Source organism: Stegostoma tigrinum, chromosome 15, assembly GCF_030684315.1.
Source record: "Stegostoma tigrinum isolate sSteTig4 chromosome 15, sSteTig4.hap1, whole genome shotgun sequence".
Classification (NCBI taxonomy): domain Eukaryota; kingdom Metazoa; phylum Chordata; class Chondrichthyes; order Orectolobiformes; family Stegostomatidae; genus Stegostoma; species Stegostoma tigrinum.
In genome coordinates this window covers 40,177,621-40,193,514 of record NC_081368.1, presented here as the reverse complement: position 1 = coordinate 40,193,514, position 15,894 = coordinate 40,177,621, and the positions used below count along the sequence as shown (strand labels likewise).

The 15,894-nt window shown below is 38.7% G+C and overlaps 1 protein-coding gene across 11 annotated transcripts in view; it reads right to left on the bottom strand.

Moving 5' to 3' along the window:
- Window positions 1–1,014: 1,014 nt before the first annotated feature.
- The window catches only part of dlg3 (discs, large homolog 3 (Drosophila)), a 483,556-nt gene continuing 468,676 nt past the window's right edge, over window positions 1,015–15,894 (bottom strand). For all 11 annotated transcript variants that reach the window (XM_059651426.1, XM_059651427.1, XM_059651428.1 and 8 more), the window contains 4 exons: window positions 11,375–11,547; window positions 8,594–8,703; window positions 3,394–3,485; window positions 1,015–1,695 (listed from right to left, as the gene is read on the bottom strand). In XM_059651426.1, coding sequence (XP_059507409.1) covers window positions 1,589–1,695; window positions 3,394–3,485; window positions 8,594–8,703; window positions 11,375–11,547 — 482 coding nt within the window. In that variant the 3' untranslated portion in view covers window positions 1,015–1,588. The remainder of the gene's footprint in view (window positions 1,696–3,393; window positions 3,486–8,593; window positions 8,704–11,374; window positions 11,548–15,894) is intronic.

Genomic DNA, 15,894 nt, shown 5'->3' with positions numbered 1-15,894 from the left:
TACTGGATAACTTGTTTGTTGATCAAAGGTGTTTGACTATTTACACTAAAAATATGTATGAACTGGTTTTTCATGCAACATTGATATCTTATGGAGTGCAAGCGTGATCACTAATAAGATTTATAAACAAGAGCCAATGAAGGATAGGAGCAAGTAATTAAAGCTTTTTCCCCAGAGATGAACAGACCAACCTCTTGCAAGGGAAACTCGGGTAATAAAGAGCTCTCTATCTGCTTTCATACTGATTTAAAAGCAACGATCATGAATGTATGAAGATGAACACACGTGGTTTGAACATATTTCAAAAATTACATCCTGCATCACAAACATCAATGGCATGTTCTGTAACAAGTAAACCTCATTTTTCTCTCCCCTGCTGCCTGCTCCTAACCCCCCTCCCTCCACATAAAAGATCCAGAACTCTTCTTTAAAAGAGTAAAAATATTACTACAAAGGTTTGTATTCACTGTTCAATTTGGATATCATGTTTTTTTTGGATTGAACATTGTCTTTGAAAATGTCAAACTATTATAGCCCCCTTATGCTTTTTAGGTAGAATTCACTAAGTTGGTAAAGACTTTCAAGGTTATAACACATTTTCCTCATTCTGTTCAAATGTTATACTTAAAATGCAGATATCATGGTTCCTAAATTAAAGGGGAATATTGTACAACATATATGTCAATACGTGAAAGGAGCTAATACTTGCATTGTATACCAACAAATTAAATAGATCTGATTATATGATAGAAGTGTGGAGAGGTGGTAAAGCAGGTTACTTTACCATTACAAATTCAAATTAAAGCCAGTTGTTTAAGAATGATCAATTTCACTAAATGGGAGACACAGGGTTTAGGCAAAGACAAAAATACATTTCATTCATACAAAGCAACATCAACATCATCAATCTGAGCAACTGACACATTCCTTATCATTCATCTGCTCAGTTCTGATTGGAATCACTTTTTATAAAAAAAAGCAAAAAAATGTAAAATGTCCATGCAGACAACCATGTTTTCATGTGTAAAACAATGTGCAATTTAATATGTTGAAAATTATTTGTATATTTTCATCTACAGTACCATAATTATGATTTAAAATTCTTTTATGATTTTCATTCTCTTCATTCTCCTCCTGCAATGAGGAATTGTGTACAGTCTTTAAAAGCACTGCCATGTGTGATCACAGAAGAAGTGGCTTTCTCTTTTTTCAAACCTATCTGTATTAGGAAATTTCAGACAGATTTTTTTTCGAAAGGATTGGCACCAACAGAATCCCCTGTGAACACTGGTTCTTTAAAACCACTGCTTAGTCGATATGAAACTCTCCAAGCTGATCTTCAGGTAATACAAACGTACAAACTCATTACCAATCCTGGTCATGTTTCCCGAAGATGTTCTGTAAAATATTCAGGTGTGCATTTCCATGTCTTTGATGGAATTCCATAAAAACCATGCAGAATGGAAACAGCCACAGCGACGGTGAGAATTCATAACATAATGAGAAAGATAAAACTCGATATGCAACATATCTTAAAAGGAGGATCTTTCACCCCAACAATATCTTCCCTCTAAACATTGGGTCATGTTTAGAGTTTTTCAGATGAAGGAATCCAGATGTACGGACCAGATTGTTCTTCAATGACCTGTTTAATTTTGTTGTAGATCTCTTCTAATGAATCTCCCTGTACAATAGCTGTTGAAAAGAAAAACACTGCTACTTTATAAAAGGTAAAACACAGCTAAGTGTTAGAAATGTGCAACAAATTTTGAAATTATTAAAAAATTCACTGTGTCAATCAGCACTGAAAATTTGACCTTTTAAATAGTTGCTTGGTAGTACAGAACTTACTGCTAAAAGACACGTTTTGTCAAAGCTTTTTGTCTTGCAGTCCTTGGGAAATTTGCAAGAATATAAATTCAGGGTTTGGTGCTTGCAGTGTTTGTTCTACTACCTCTAAGCCAGAGGGCCCAAGTTGCAGTCCAACCTACACCAGAGGTGTGTACTAACTTCACTGTACAGATTGATTGATTATAAAAAATCTACAAATTCAAGAGGACAACCAATATTTACACTGCTTAAGAAGTGAGTGTGCTGATTGATAGTGGCATTATCACAGAGAATGCACTCACTGAAGTTGATTGATAGATAGTTAACAGCCAGACACTTTTTAAAATTTAAACCAGGAAAACTGACTCTTGATTGATCGAGGCATTTCCCTCAGAATTGAACCAATAATTGTACTTTTTTTCATTTGAAACGACAGACACAATGTGTAGTTATTCTTTCTGCCGGCAAAGAAAAAGGCCTTTTGTGTTAATAAGAAATTTCCAGTACGCACAAGTATAACATTGACGGACAATCCTAAATTCCTTGCTCACTCAGAATTATTTGGTAAATATTGTCAAATTACAGAATCACATCCAATGTTAGATACTCATGTTGGTAGTATTACAAATCCGCACATGCAGTCAATATTTTCAGCAACAGGTAAAACCAACTGTTACATGTTGCTGCAATACAAACCAACTAGTGTCCACCACTAACAAGCTGATGTCACCCAAAAATATGTTCTGTTTATCACACAAATGAATATTGTATATAAATTTCAGTGGCAGTTGATGCCAGGTATATATGTTATACATTCCAAAGACTTGGTAGATAGTTTCAATTTGGACATCACCTCTTTAAGCTCAACAATTTGGATCAGGTAGCAGGAGAGATAGAAATTAGGATTGAAATTTAGTAAGAAATTTAAATAAGATGCTGGCAAAATGGTTCATATCCAAATTCACTTGCATTATATTCCTTGAAAGTTTAGTCCTCAACAAAACATACCATTTAATTTCCAAATTTTAAGTTCTTCAGATTTTCTTTATACATTTTTCTCTCTACCCTTTTGCTGAGCCGAGGATTATAGTTGTTGGTGCAATCGAAACTGCTGACTAATTGACTATGTACTTGTTTTATTACTAATGTACTTCATATTTTAAAGACTTTTACGGAAATTGTCAAAAAATCAAGTTGCTCCTTGCATCTAATGTACTTCTATTTTGATACTTAGCATCTTTGATAACCAGAGAGGTATAAGTTAGGAGTGCCATTTTTAGATAGATATATTCTCCCATGGATTTTACAAGTGGCCAAATGTGGGCTCTCTCCCTTTACAACAGGAATTCCAATGGTAATCGGCTGTGGACAGGGATGAAAGGCCCTGAAACAATGAGAAGATAATTCCAGCTCCAGTTAACAGTATCCTTACTACTGTTTCAAGTTCATCTAAGTTAAATTCCAAATATTTCTGTGAGTACAAGTCTCAGTTAAACCACGAAAATGCAGGAATTTGCCTTCCAATGATCTTAGCAAGCATCAAATTACGTGCAATGCACCTACCTGTGAAAAACTCTCCAAATTCTTGCTCTAACTTCAATGCTTTATCAAAGGCTTTGGTTGCTTGCTCTTCAGTTTGTCGTTTATTCATCTCCCTATTTAAAAAAAAGTCAAAAGATTTGCATTCCGCTTTTAATTCCTTTACAGGTAACTGAACAAATGATTTAACAGTGACACTTTAATAGTGGGATGTATCTCATGCTCATTTGTGGTCAGAGGAACAATGAAGAATTTCATTATGTTTTTGCGATACACACGGTGCTATTCATGGAATGCAGGCCAGTTTGGGCGAATGCTGAAGGTGCAGTGTTGAAGCATAAAATTGGACTTTTTCAATAATAATTAAAGACAGCCAGTTGTACCTCTTAACAGTGGAGGTGAACACTAGCTTCAGGGAACCCAATGATGTTTAAAAAAAAGCTTCCAGTTAGAAGATGGTGGTGTTAAGAGGGTGATGCATAAAGATTTGATGTGTTAAAACTTATGTAAGACTAAAAGCACTATTGACTGAAAACTATATTTCTTGTAGGCAACTTGTAACTTAAAATACAAAAACTAACAAACATTTCTTTTTTATCACATGCCATCCCCTCAGAATTACCAGCCCCTCAGTCTTTGCAGCAAGCAGTCAAAAGTTACTCCATGCAGTCCCATTTCCCTGTTCTGTTTAACTGTGACTGAGCCTCTCCAAAGTGTTCTCCGTTATTTAGATCAATAGACATAGGAGCAGAAATTAGGCCATTCGACCCATTGAGTCTACTTCATCATTCAATCATAGCTGATAAGTTCCTCAACCCCATTCTCCTACTTTCTCCCCGTAACCCTTGATACTCTTGATAATAAAGAACCTATCTATCTCAGTCTTAAATGTACCCAATGATCTGGCCTGCACAGCCTTCTGTGGCACTGAATTCCGGAGATTCACCACTTTCTGGCTAAAGAAGTTTCTCCTTATCTCCAATCTAAAAGGTCTTCCCTTTACTCTAAGGTGGGTAAGGTACTCTAGGGTCCTAGTCTCTCCTACCATTGGAAGCATCTTCCCAACATCTACTCTGTCCAGGCCATTCAGTATTCTGTAAGTTTCAATTAGATCCCCCTCATCCTTCTCAACTCCAATGAGTATAGACCCAGAGTCCTCGGGCGTTCCTCATATGTTGAGCTTTCCATTCCTGGGATGAGCAGCAAAATCTGACCCACTGATTCTTTGCTCAGGCCATGCCAGAACAATTCTCCCAGATTCAAGAGGAAGCTAAAGGATGCATTGTTTCAACAAACCACCACTGAACCCTGCATCTGGCTATGGTGGTTCAGGAAATTGAGCAGTTTTTTCTCTCACCTCTCTGTGATATTCACTGATTTGTAGGGAACCTATGAGTTTCAAGATACATCTGTAAGATTTGCCACTGATATCCTCTTTCCCTGTATGCCTGTAGGAATTACTCCAACCTTCCAGTTGCCTGCCATTTAAATAAAACCACTTTTTCTCATGCTAACATTTCCTTCTTATAGCCTGCTAGTGTTCCAGTGAAGATCAATGTAAACTAAATGAACACTTCATTTTCCACTTAAGCACTTGACATCTGCTAGGAAAAATGAACTTCACAATTTCAACATATGTACTCCACTTTTCTTACACTGCCCACCTACCCCAGTGTGTGCCTTGTTTACCTTTGCTCTCAACAGATCAAACTCTTCCTCATGTAAAATACGTGCAAATGGTAGCTGTAAGAATATCTGTTGTTCCATCATTATCATTGATTTTGGCTTTTGCTCTGAGCACTTTCCCCGCATCTACAGTGTAAAAGTCACCATTTCCTTCTCCACGGATGTTGCCAGACCAGGTGAATTTCTCCAGAACTTTGTTTTTAGTTTAGTCAATAGAAATCGAATTCCTATTTGTTTTTAAGTTTGTTTTGCTTTTTAGCATATGTATGCATTAAAGAATTCAGGGCCGTAATTTAACTGGGCCGATTAAATGAAATGTAAGAGAAATTATGACATTGACAGTTATAGAAAAGACTGTCCATGCCCAAATGTGAGGGTCAAAATTGTGTTTGCCGCACAAACCTAGGTTTGTGTAGCCTTTTTGAAGCAAAGGTGCACAACCTGTCAATCCTCAGCAGCATGAAATGGTCATTAAAAAAATCTGAAACATTTCTGCAACAGAGAAACCGCTGGGTGAAGAGATATTATGGCACTCTGTCAATATGCCAAATCTTTTGGTCCATTTCAAAAAGGCAGAACTGTAAGAGTACTTATTTTCTCAGTCAAGATGGTGACGGATTAGGGTGCTCCAACTGGAGGTCCTCTGCTCCTTTTTATTTCCTGTTCTCCCTTTTTTCTGCTGTTGGTGTTTTGAGCAATGGTGGGCTAGAGGCCTGAGCAGAGCCAGAGGGTTGTTGGACTGGGAACTGGTGCAGGCATTCAACGGCTTGTGAACTTGGGCAGACCACATGTAGAAGTCCCCTGTGCTGATCTACTTGAAAGACTGTAATGCTTACTTTTTCTAAACTTTATTCTCATTTTTTAACTTGTACTATGAACAACTGTAAGTAATGTAACTTTTGTTTTTTCCCTTTTGTCCCTATATTTCTGTATTTTGTATCTAAGATCTGTACCTAAATGGTGCTATATGGGACAACATTGTAAACTTTTCATTGTATTCCTGTACTTCCATATTTGAGTACGTGATGATAAAGGATATTCTATATTCTATTCTAAATGAATGCAGTTAGATTTAAAGCTCAAAAACGTATATTACAGTCACCTGAGCTGGCTAAGTTGCTGAATTTTTCCAGTTATTTCATTATGAAAAGAACAAAATAAAAATCTTACTGAAGTGTCAACACACCCAGAAGAGCAGGGCAAGAGTCGGTGTTACTAGGAGGTGAGAAGTGGAGAGGGAAATAACAGAAAGGGGAAGGGTATTGTGAACAGATGAGGTGTGAGAGAGGGATGGCCAGGTTTTCGTGGTCAAATCACATGGGAGCCATTCAAAAATGATGGCCAGCATTACTGACCCCATTCCTTGGTTTGCCAATGTTTCACCAGGATCTTCCAAAAGCGCTGGCTGATTCTGACCACCTCCAACATGGAATTTGCAGTTTTCATAGGCCATGTTTTTAAAGGGTCATGAGGGAAGGAGCTGGGAGGTGGTGGCTGTATCAGCAGAGGCTCAGGAGCTACAGCGACCAGCAAAGATGGACTGAGTTCCAGAATCTTCACAATAACCAATCCTCAAAGCACATTTCCTTCTGTGCGGTTTTTCACTCAAAAGGGAAAATGAATGATCGGTTGGTTCCAAATGCCTTTTCTCTTCTAGTCTTCTGCTTTAAAAAAAAATCACTAGCTGTTGGATCTTCTTCCTTTCTCACTCAAAAATAAAACAACATTATTTGCCTGTCTCACTTTCCTACCCTAAAAAATAACTGTTCAGGTCATTCCAATTCCTTCAAGCACAAGGTTCCTCTCCTACTCTTAACTGCCACTCCAATTACAGATTTTGGTTTCTGAAGAAGCAGCAAGATTGGGAGAAACGATCTAAGATGAGAAAGACAGGATATAGAATTAGAGGAGTAGTTCCATTTCTCCCAAAATGTCTGCTCCTCAATGTTGCTATTTGAGACAGGACAAATGTTTAAAATGGAAATCCACCAAACAGTGGAAATTTCTCATCCCTGCTGACATATTCATATAAGATGACTACTGTAAAAAGACAGGCTGTTGATGTGGCCTCTTGCTTGCATGATAAGAAACTAACCTCAGTAAGGTCAGTTGAGTACAACAAAACTTTGCACAGTTCCAAAAATACCTTAAATTAAGCCAAAGTGTGAAAGAGAAATCCTCTTCACAAGATCTAGACCAAAGCTATAGAAGTTTTCATATCTTCAGCAACTATGGACAAATTGCTGCTATTTATTCAGATACCTCTAACTGATGGGCAGTCAAATTAGTGTTGTTGGCAATTAAGTAGACAATAAAAATACAGTCACTTGATCCACATGCTCTTCAGGGTATTCGGTTGTTAGTGATTCAACTGACTGCCTTGTTAGAAAAAGCCAAAAATAGTTCAAAACATACCAACAGTATACAAAGAACTCCTACTTGTTTTTAAGTTTGTTTTTTTTTAGCACATGTATGCACTTAAGAATTCGGGACCATATTTTAGTTCAAGTATGCAAATTTGTTTAACATTTTCAGTTAAAACTGTTCTTAAAAGTCAAAAAGAGTAAGCCCCTCTTAAATTATATAGTGTACATTCCTTTTTGCTCATTAATGCTAAAGATTGCTAGTTAAGACTAATATAGTGTGAATCAGTCATCCATACAAGGTAATATCAACCGTAGAAGCCTTGTTTAAATATTTCATATGTCTTGCACGTACTCTGAAGGAAGTTTTAGTAATCCAATCCAATTTGTTGTGTAGTGCACTGTCGGTGCCGATTGAACGTAATCTCACTATCAGCAAAACTTGACATCAGATGATCAGTTTGAACTGAAAATCTAGTTCATTGTCATTGAAGTTCAAGGCCAATCACTTGTGTTCGATTTACGAGGAAATGATCTTTCAGGGGAACATAATTTCAATATTCCTTTTATAAACTGGTGCAATATAATATTCTTAGCTCTAACAACAGGTTTACTGGAAGCTGTTCTGCTAAGTTAAATGGATGAATGACTTTTGTTGCGGTAGTGGCATCTGAGCAGTCTGAGTTATTATTCACAGTTCTACAGCAAGTAAAAATACTCAGCAATATTTAATGTAGTGTGTCACTAGTAAACTAGTAAGTTGCCTGTGGACATCATAGTGTTTCTTTGTAAATAACAAAATTTTCCACTGTGGAAGAAATAGAAAATTCTGAAAGAGCATTATTTTTAAATGCAACAGCATGGACTATGTACCATGTTGACTTTCAAACTACATTTATTTAGGTTTAAAAAGTCATAGAGAAACCTTTAAAAATCCAAATACCCGCTTTTCCCTAAAAACATTCACAATGGCATCATTCAGTAGAATGATAGTCAATAAACCTACCTATTTTCTGATAGTACTGCAGTGGTTCAAGAAAGCCACTCACCACCACCTGTTCACAGTCAATTAAAGACAGACAATAAATGCTGGCCTGGCCAGCGACACTTACATTTACTAAGTAAATTTCTAAAAATGTCATTTGCAGCCAGACAGAGAGAATGTTAATACTTACATTAGGGATTGCACAGATTTGGGTTTGATGAAAATGGCAATAGAATAGAGTAGTGCAAGCTGTAACCTCTTGATAGCATTCCCAGACACATCAAGTATGCAGTGTTTTCCCTGCAAAGATGGAAGCAACAGCCTCAACAACAAACCTATTAAAAATGAACTGCAGTTCTTAAAATTAAGATAATATGCTATGAAAATAAGAACAGTTCACACAATGAAGAATATATTGTCCTGTCTTCTAAATACTATGAATCTTGCTGGGTCAAAGCTCCACATATACATCCTAACAGTAAGCACTGAAAGGCTATTAAATTATGGAATCCTAAAGAACCTGACTTGCTGCCGCCTCACATAAGGCATGCCAGCAAGGATCACCAGTTAATTTTTAAGAGCTACATCTAATCGATATCCTTTCCTGCCCTCCAGCTCCACTCTAGAGCTAGAAACATCACTGCTGTGTCAGCCAAAATCAACTCTTTAGCGATGTATCATCAAAACATAGTCTTTCTTGGAATTGCATGCATGTCAACATACAAAATCAACAGCAGATGGCAAACAGGCGTGGTAAGCTCAGCATCATCATCCTAAGCAGTGTCATATCTTCATACACATTTTAAAGAGAATGATGTACCTGTCTGACATGCGTTCATGCCTCCAAACTATAAATACTGCCAGTTCTTCTTGGGATTTCAAGAAGCATATCTTTTAAACCTCAATTATAAAACTTACAATATTTAAGGATTGAAAATTACTGGGTAAGTTGGTGGCAGTGGCGAGGGGGTGGGGAAGAGGATACACTATTTCCACGTTACCCTGAAAATTCAGCTGGAAGCTGACAACCATCAGAAGCCCACCCACCCCACTGTGAAGATTAATGCTTTTCGTGAGGGAGCAGGATGTGCCTGTTGATCAGATTGGTTGATAGCTCCAATAGTACTGGGCAATATCACAAGCTAAGTAATGGGTATTCTTGGTACTGTAGGCAGGCCCACAAGGTGATTCTATAAGAACGTCCAGAGGACTGGTTCAAGGATATTTTTGAAAAGCTTAGGAAGGGAGGATTGGGTGTTGAATTTTGTTTTGGAGCAGGGGAAGGTGCCGGGTGTGGTGGGGTTGGAGGGCAGTGTGGAGCGAACAAGGGAGTCACGGAGAGAGTGGTCTCTCCGGAAAGCAGACAGGGGAGGGGATGGTAAAATGTCTTGGGTGGTGGGGTCAGATTGTAAATGGCGGAAGTGTCGGAGGATGATGCGTTGTATCCGGAGGTTGGTAGGGTGGTGTGTGAGAACGAGGGGGATCCTCTTAGGGCGGTTGTAGCGGGGGCGGGGTGTGAGGAATGTGTTGCGGGAAATATGGGAGACGCGGTCAAGGGCGTTCTCGATCGCTGTGGGGGGAAAGTTGCGGTCCTTAAAGAACTTGGACATCTGGGATGTGCGGGAGTGGAATGTCTTATCGTGGGAGCAGATGCGGTAGAGGCGGAGGAATTGGGAATAGGAATTGGGAATTCCTGCAACCGCAGGAAATGCTACACTTGCCCCCACACCTCCTCCCTCACCCCTATCCCAGGCCCCAAGATGACATTCCACATTAAGCAGAGGTTCACCTGCACATCTGCCAATGTGGTATACTGCATCCACTGTACCCGGTGCGGCTTCCTCTACATTGGGGAAACCAAGCGGAGGCTTGGGGACCACTTTGCAGAACACCTCCGCTCAGTTCGCAACAAACAACTGCACCTCCCAGTCGCAAACCATTTCCACCCCCCCTCCCATTCTCTAGATGACATGTCCATCATGGGCCTCCTGCACTGCCACAATGATGCCACCCGAAGGTTGCAGGAACAGCAACTCATATTCCGCCTGGGAAGCCTGCAGCCATATGGTATCAATGTGTGGACTTCACCAGTTTCAAAATCTCCCCTTCCCCGACTGCACCACACAACCAGCCCAGCTCTTCCCCCCCACCCACTGCATCCCAAAACCAGTCCAACCTGTCTCTGCCTCCCTCACCGGTTCTTCCTCTCACCCATCCCTTCCTCCCACCCCAAGCCGCACCCCCAGCTACCTACTAACCTCATCCCACCTCCTTGACCTGTCCGTCTTCCCTGGACTGACCTATCCCCTCCCTACCTCCCCACCTATCTTCTTTACTCTCCATCTTCGGTCCGCCTCCCCCTCTCTCCCTATTTATTCCAGTTCCCTCTCCCCATCCCCCTCTCTGATGAAGGGTCTAGGCCCGAAACGTCAGCTTTTGTGCTCCTGAGATGCTGCTTGGCCTGCTGTGTTCATCCAGCCTCACATTTTATTATCTTGGAATTCTCCAGCATCTGCAGTTCCCATTATCTCTGATTCTATTTTTCAGGGTTGCTTTCAATCAATATGTAAATAGCATTTCCTGAAGACAACACTGACTTTCCCTTCCCAGTGTTTTATACACTTCATAACAAAAAATGTGAATCCCATTCCCACCCACCTTGTCCATGCCAAGTGTAATTCTATGACTCATTTACAATTCTTCCATTGCTAACTAAGAATACTTGGCTGTATTTTCAACACAATTTGTTTCACGCAGTGTCAAATGTGTATTTTGGCAACAAAGAAATTATCTTAACTCAAGAGAGAACGTTTTCATGGGGAATGTACTATGGTGGTGGACAGTGTCTTAGCGTACATATAGTTTGCCCAGCAATTTAATAATAGGAATATGCATTATCTATTCATGGCGCAACTTGTTGTTAGCCTTCCCTTTAACGAGATTTTTATTTGTAACCCTTAACTGTACTTACCCTCTCAGCAACAGCTCTAACAGATTGAATACTGGTCCCATATAGGTTGTCATTATATTGACCAGCTTCAATGAACTTATTGTCCTGAATATCTTTCTCCATTTGCTCCCGGGAAGTCACAAAGTGATAATCCTGTCCATCAATTTCATTTTCACGTCTTGATCTGGTGGTGTCTGCAAGGCAAGGAAGCAGAAGATTCAATTATATTTCATCTGATATGTTATGAATTATGTTGAATTTATAGCACTGAAACAGGCCAGTTAGCCTCAAACCACGTGTGCTAGTGTTTGTGTCCTACTTCAGCTTCCTCCAACCTTTCCTCACCTGACTATTGAGAGGTAAGGTGTACCTTTTAAGAGTATTTATTTTATATTTCAGACTTTAAAATGGTAGCTTCTGAGTTTTGGTATGAAGGGTTTTAACGATTAACTTGCCAGTATTTCTGGGGCTATGATTTAAATAAAACAGTATGAAAGAGGAGTTCTTAGGGTGATAATGGACAATGTTTGCATTGTAAGAGTTTTCAGAACAGAGAAACTTTTTATTTGTGTTTAGGGTAAAGTCAATAGCTTGCGAACCTTTCGGTTTTCAGTTCACAGAGATTCTCACGAAACAGTTTCTACTGAAGAAGGGAGATTTGTTAGAAAATAGGCTCTCTAAGTGTAATGACTTCAGTTTTAAAATTCCGAACTGGAAGTATTATATGATTCATTTTGGAAGGTGAAATTTGAATGCAGAATACAGGGTTAAAGGCAGGATCCTTGGTATTGTGGAAGAACAGAGGGATCTTCGTGTCCATGTCCACAGATCCCTCAAAGTTGCAACCCAAGTTGATAGGGTTGTAAAGACGGCATATGGTCTCTGTTGGCTTTCATTGGCAGGGGAATTGAGTTTAAGAGCTGTGAGGTTATGCTGCAGCTCATTGGAGCAAAGAAGGATAAGAGGTGACTTGATAGCGGTGTACAAGATTATGAAAGGCATAGATAGAGTGGATAATCAGAGACATGTTCCCAGACAGAAATGACTATTACAAGGAGGCATAATTTTAATGTGATTGGAGTAAAGTATAGGGGAGATGTCAGAGGTAGTTCTTCACACAGTGTGGTGGGCTTGTGGAATGCACTGCCAGCAGTGGCAGCGGAGTCACATACTTTAGAGACTTATAAGCAACTCTTGGATTGACACATGGAGGACAGTAAAATGTAGGGTACACACGGTAGATTGATCTTAGTAGGATTATAGATCGGCACAGTATTGTTCTATGTTCTAACCCTGAAGGACTATTCAGTAGTTGCAACAGACTAAGCGCAGTTGTGTGATTAATCAATGAAGAGGTTACCAAACTCAAGACTAAATCTGAAAGAAACAGTTGAGTTAACCAATGCTCATTTCTTTCCACAGATGATTCCAGACTTGCTGAGCCTGACCAACAATTTCTGTTTTTGTTTCTGATTTCCAGCATATGCAGATGTTTTGGTTTTTAGTTAAATTACCCATGTAGATGTACTGCAAAAGGAAATTATCTGTGTTGGTGCAAAGATGGTGTTACGACAGATGGGATTGTTATTTCTGTTTAATGTATCTAAATTTTTCAAGTTGTATTTTGTATAAATGGCCTTGCTTATTCTATTTTATATTATTTTCTTTTGGGCAATAAAATTCTATTTTATTGTTAAAACCAAATCTGCAGCATTGCATACCTACTTTTCAGTGGAAGACCATGTTAAAAACAACAAAATATGATCTACCAAGCCAGATTTAATTCTGGGATCTGACTTGTCCAGTAATAATATCAGCTGGGACCTTATTAACAGTGTAACCTTTTATCCTCTCCTCTCTAATGTTTTTTGAGCTTGCCCTTAAATACAGACATTAGCTGCTTCAATTATCCTGTGCAGTAGCAAATTCTCATGACTGATCTTGAGGAATAAATTTCTTTTTAATTACTTACACTGTATCCTCAATGCATAAACACCCAACTTAAGAACGCTTGGACTTATAATCCTGATCCCAGGACTGTAATTTTAAAGACCTGACATATGAACATTTCCTTTAATTATGAACAGCTGCCTTACATTGTCCTGCATCATGTGCCAAGTTACATACAAATTGACTTGTGAATGGACTCCAGAACAAAACTCATTCACAACTCAGGGACTGCCTGTATTTGATTTCTCAGAATCAAAGAATCGCTACAGTGCAGAAAGAGACCATGTGAGTCTGCACCAAGCCTCTGAAAAGCATCCCACCCAGACCCCTCAACACCTGTAACCCTGAATTTACCATGACTAATCCACCTATCCTGCACATTCTTCAACACTACAGGGCAACTCAGCATAGCCAAGCCATCCACCATGTACATCTCTGGCGTATGCCTGGAAACCACAGAACCTGACAGAAATCCACACAGTTGTCTAAGGATTGAATCGAACCCAGGTCCCCGGTACTATGACGTAGCAGTGCTGTGATCACAATACAATTGAAATCCATACTTTCTCCTACTGAAGTGTATTGCTACAGGTACCCAAGCATGATATTTGGCAATGCTGTGAAACTAAACTTTCAGTACTCTATGGAATAATCCCTTTTTGATAAGAGGCAAGGACTGAAAACACATTTAAACCTGTGAGTGAGTCACATACAGTTAAATAATACTAAACCTTCACTCATGAAACAAATATAAAAAGCTAGAGATTCCTCATACACGCAAAAGCAATTCCTTCTACACACGATCCAGAGTCTCTAGGTTCTAGATCAGGTAACAGCCTTGAATCCTTATTAGGGCACAAAAAATGCAAGAACTGTGTAGGTAGACATGCTTGACATGAGGCAACATTTATTTGAAAATGCTGCCACTAAAAGAATGACTGGAGATATTAAAATAATATATTTTTGGCAGAGGCTGATTAAGACTTGGAATACCTTACCATCCATGATAACTTTTAAAAGGAAAACAGAAACTTGAATTTTAAAACAGATATTGGCAGTCAGGAGAATGGAGATCTCCGTCCACGAGCTACAGCTTGTACAAAATCTCTATGCTAAAGAATTCTATAAAGATTATTAATTACTAATATTCTGTTGTAATTTGACCACTAGATGTCCTCTCATACTGCATGCACTGTTTTATTGGGGCTCTTCTGGTTTGCTTAATCATCTTTTGCCAGGAATTCGCTCAGAACAGTTTTGATTGATTTTGACACTGTCATTTCAACAGAAGTACTATGGAAACATCAACAACTTTACCCTGAATTTTATGGATTTATAGCAGCAAGGCAAGACCAGCTCCAAGGAAATTCTTAGATTTTGATTTAAATTCAGATTGAACCCATCCATAGTTGATGACTAGAGAATTTATGCTTCTGTCTAAGATTCATATTATTCTAATCATTCATCATGAATAATAAAAATAAATCAACCACCCCCCCCCAACCTCTTTATGCATCGTCAGGTTCATATTTGGTGTTAGCAGAGCCTTCAAACTAAAGGGCTTAGTAGGTACCTGAAATCATTGGATTTTTGTATATTATATATTATTATTTGCCAGCATCATAGTGTATCATTAAACACCAATAAAATGCCATGATAGTGTGCATAATGGACACTTTTGCAGAATAGGATTTCTGGGAGAATATCACTATTTCTAGGAATCCCCTGTGATTGCCTGTCATATATTGAAGAGAACTGTAAAGATCACATCTTTCAATTTTCTTTATTTCGGATTCTAAATCAAAATGGGAAAAGGACTACTTTAAACCAAGGACTGCAGAAGGAGTTGCTGTACTTTTAAAAACAAATCACTGAGTTATATTTACACCACTGGTTTGTTTAAACAATAGGACAAGATGCATGTTATCAGAGAAAACTTCATCCTGAATCATCAACAGAACACCTCCTGGACTGGTTCCTGAACAGCTTCTGTGTGAACAGTGCAGACAAAGACAGAAGATCTTCAGATTGCAGTAGACAGTGAAGTCTCTGCAGTGAAGTAAACAAAAAGGAAAGGCTGCTATTCTTTCCCACCATTTGCCGTAAGCATCACCCCTATTCAGTGACTGAAAAACTGAACACAATGTGTCAAACTCCTCTTCCTGTGTCTTTAGCAAAGAATCAAAAAGGTTTGGCTATGGAGATAGAGGGCTTTGGATGAAGCAAAAGAGATATATCACTGAATCCTATGGACATTGCTATTGAAAGGTGTTTCCCCAATTCTTTTTCCTTCACCCTTAACATCCATATTATTTGTTTGTGTGCATGTGTATGTATAGGTTTGAGAAAGGGTTACAGTTTCAGCTAATCAAGTTATATGTTAATAATTCATGTTTGTGTTTCCTTGTGGTTGGAATTCATTTATTTATAATAAATAGTAGCTCATATCAAGTACAGAAACCTGATCACTGCTTTTTTTCTATTATCACGAGTCCATAAGACATGTAACTTGGGCACTTCCAGTAATATAATCAAACTTTTAACTTTTGTGGCAAGCCTAGGAATAGTGAAGCTTGAGTATCAATGTACTT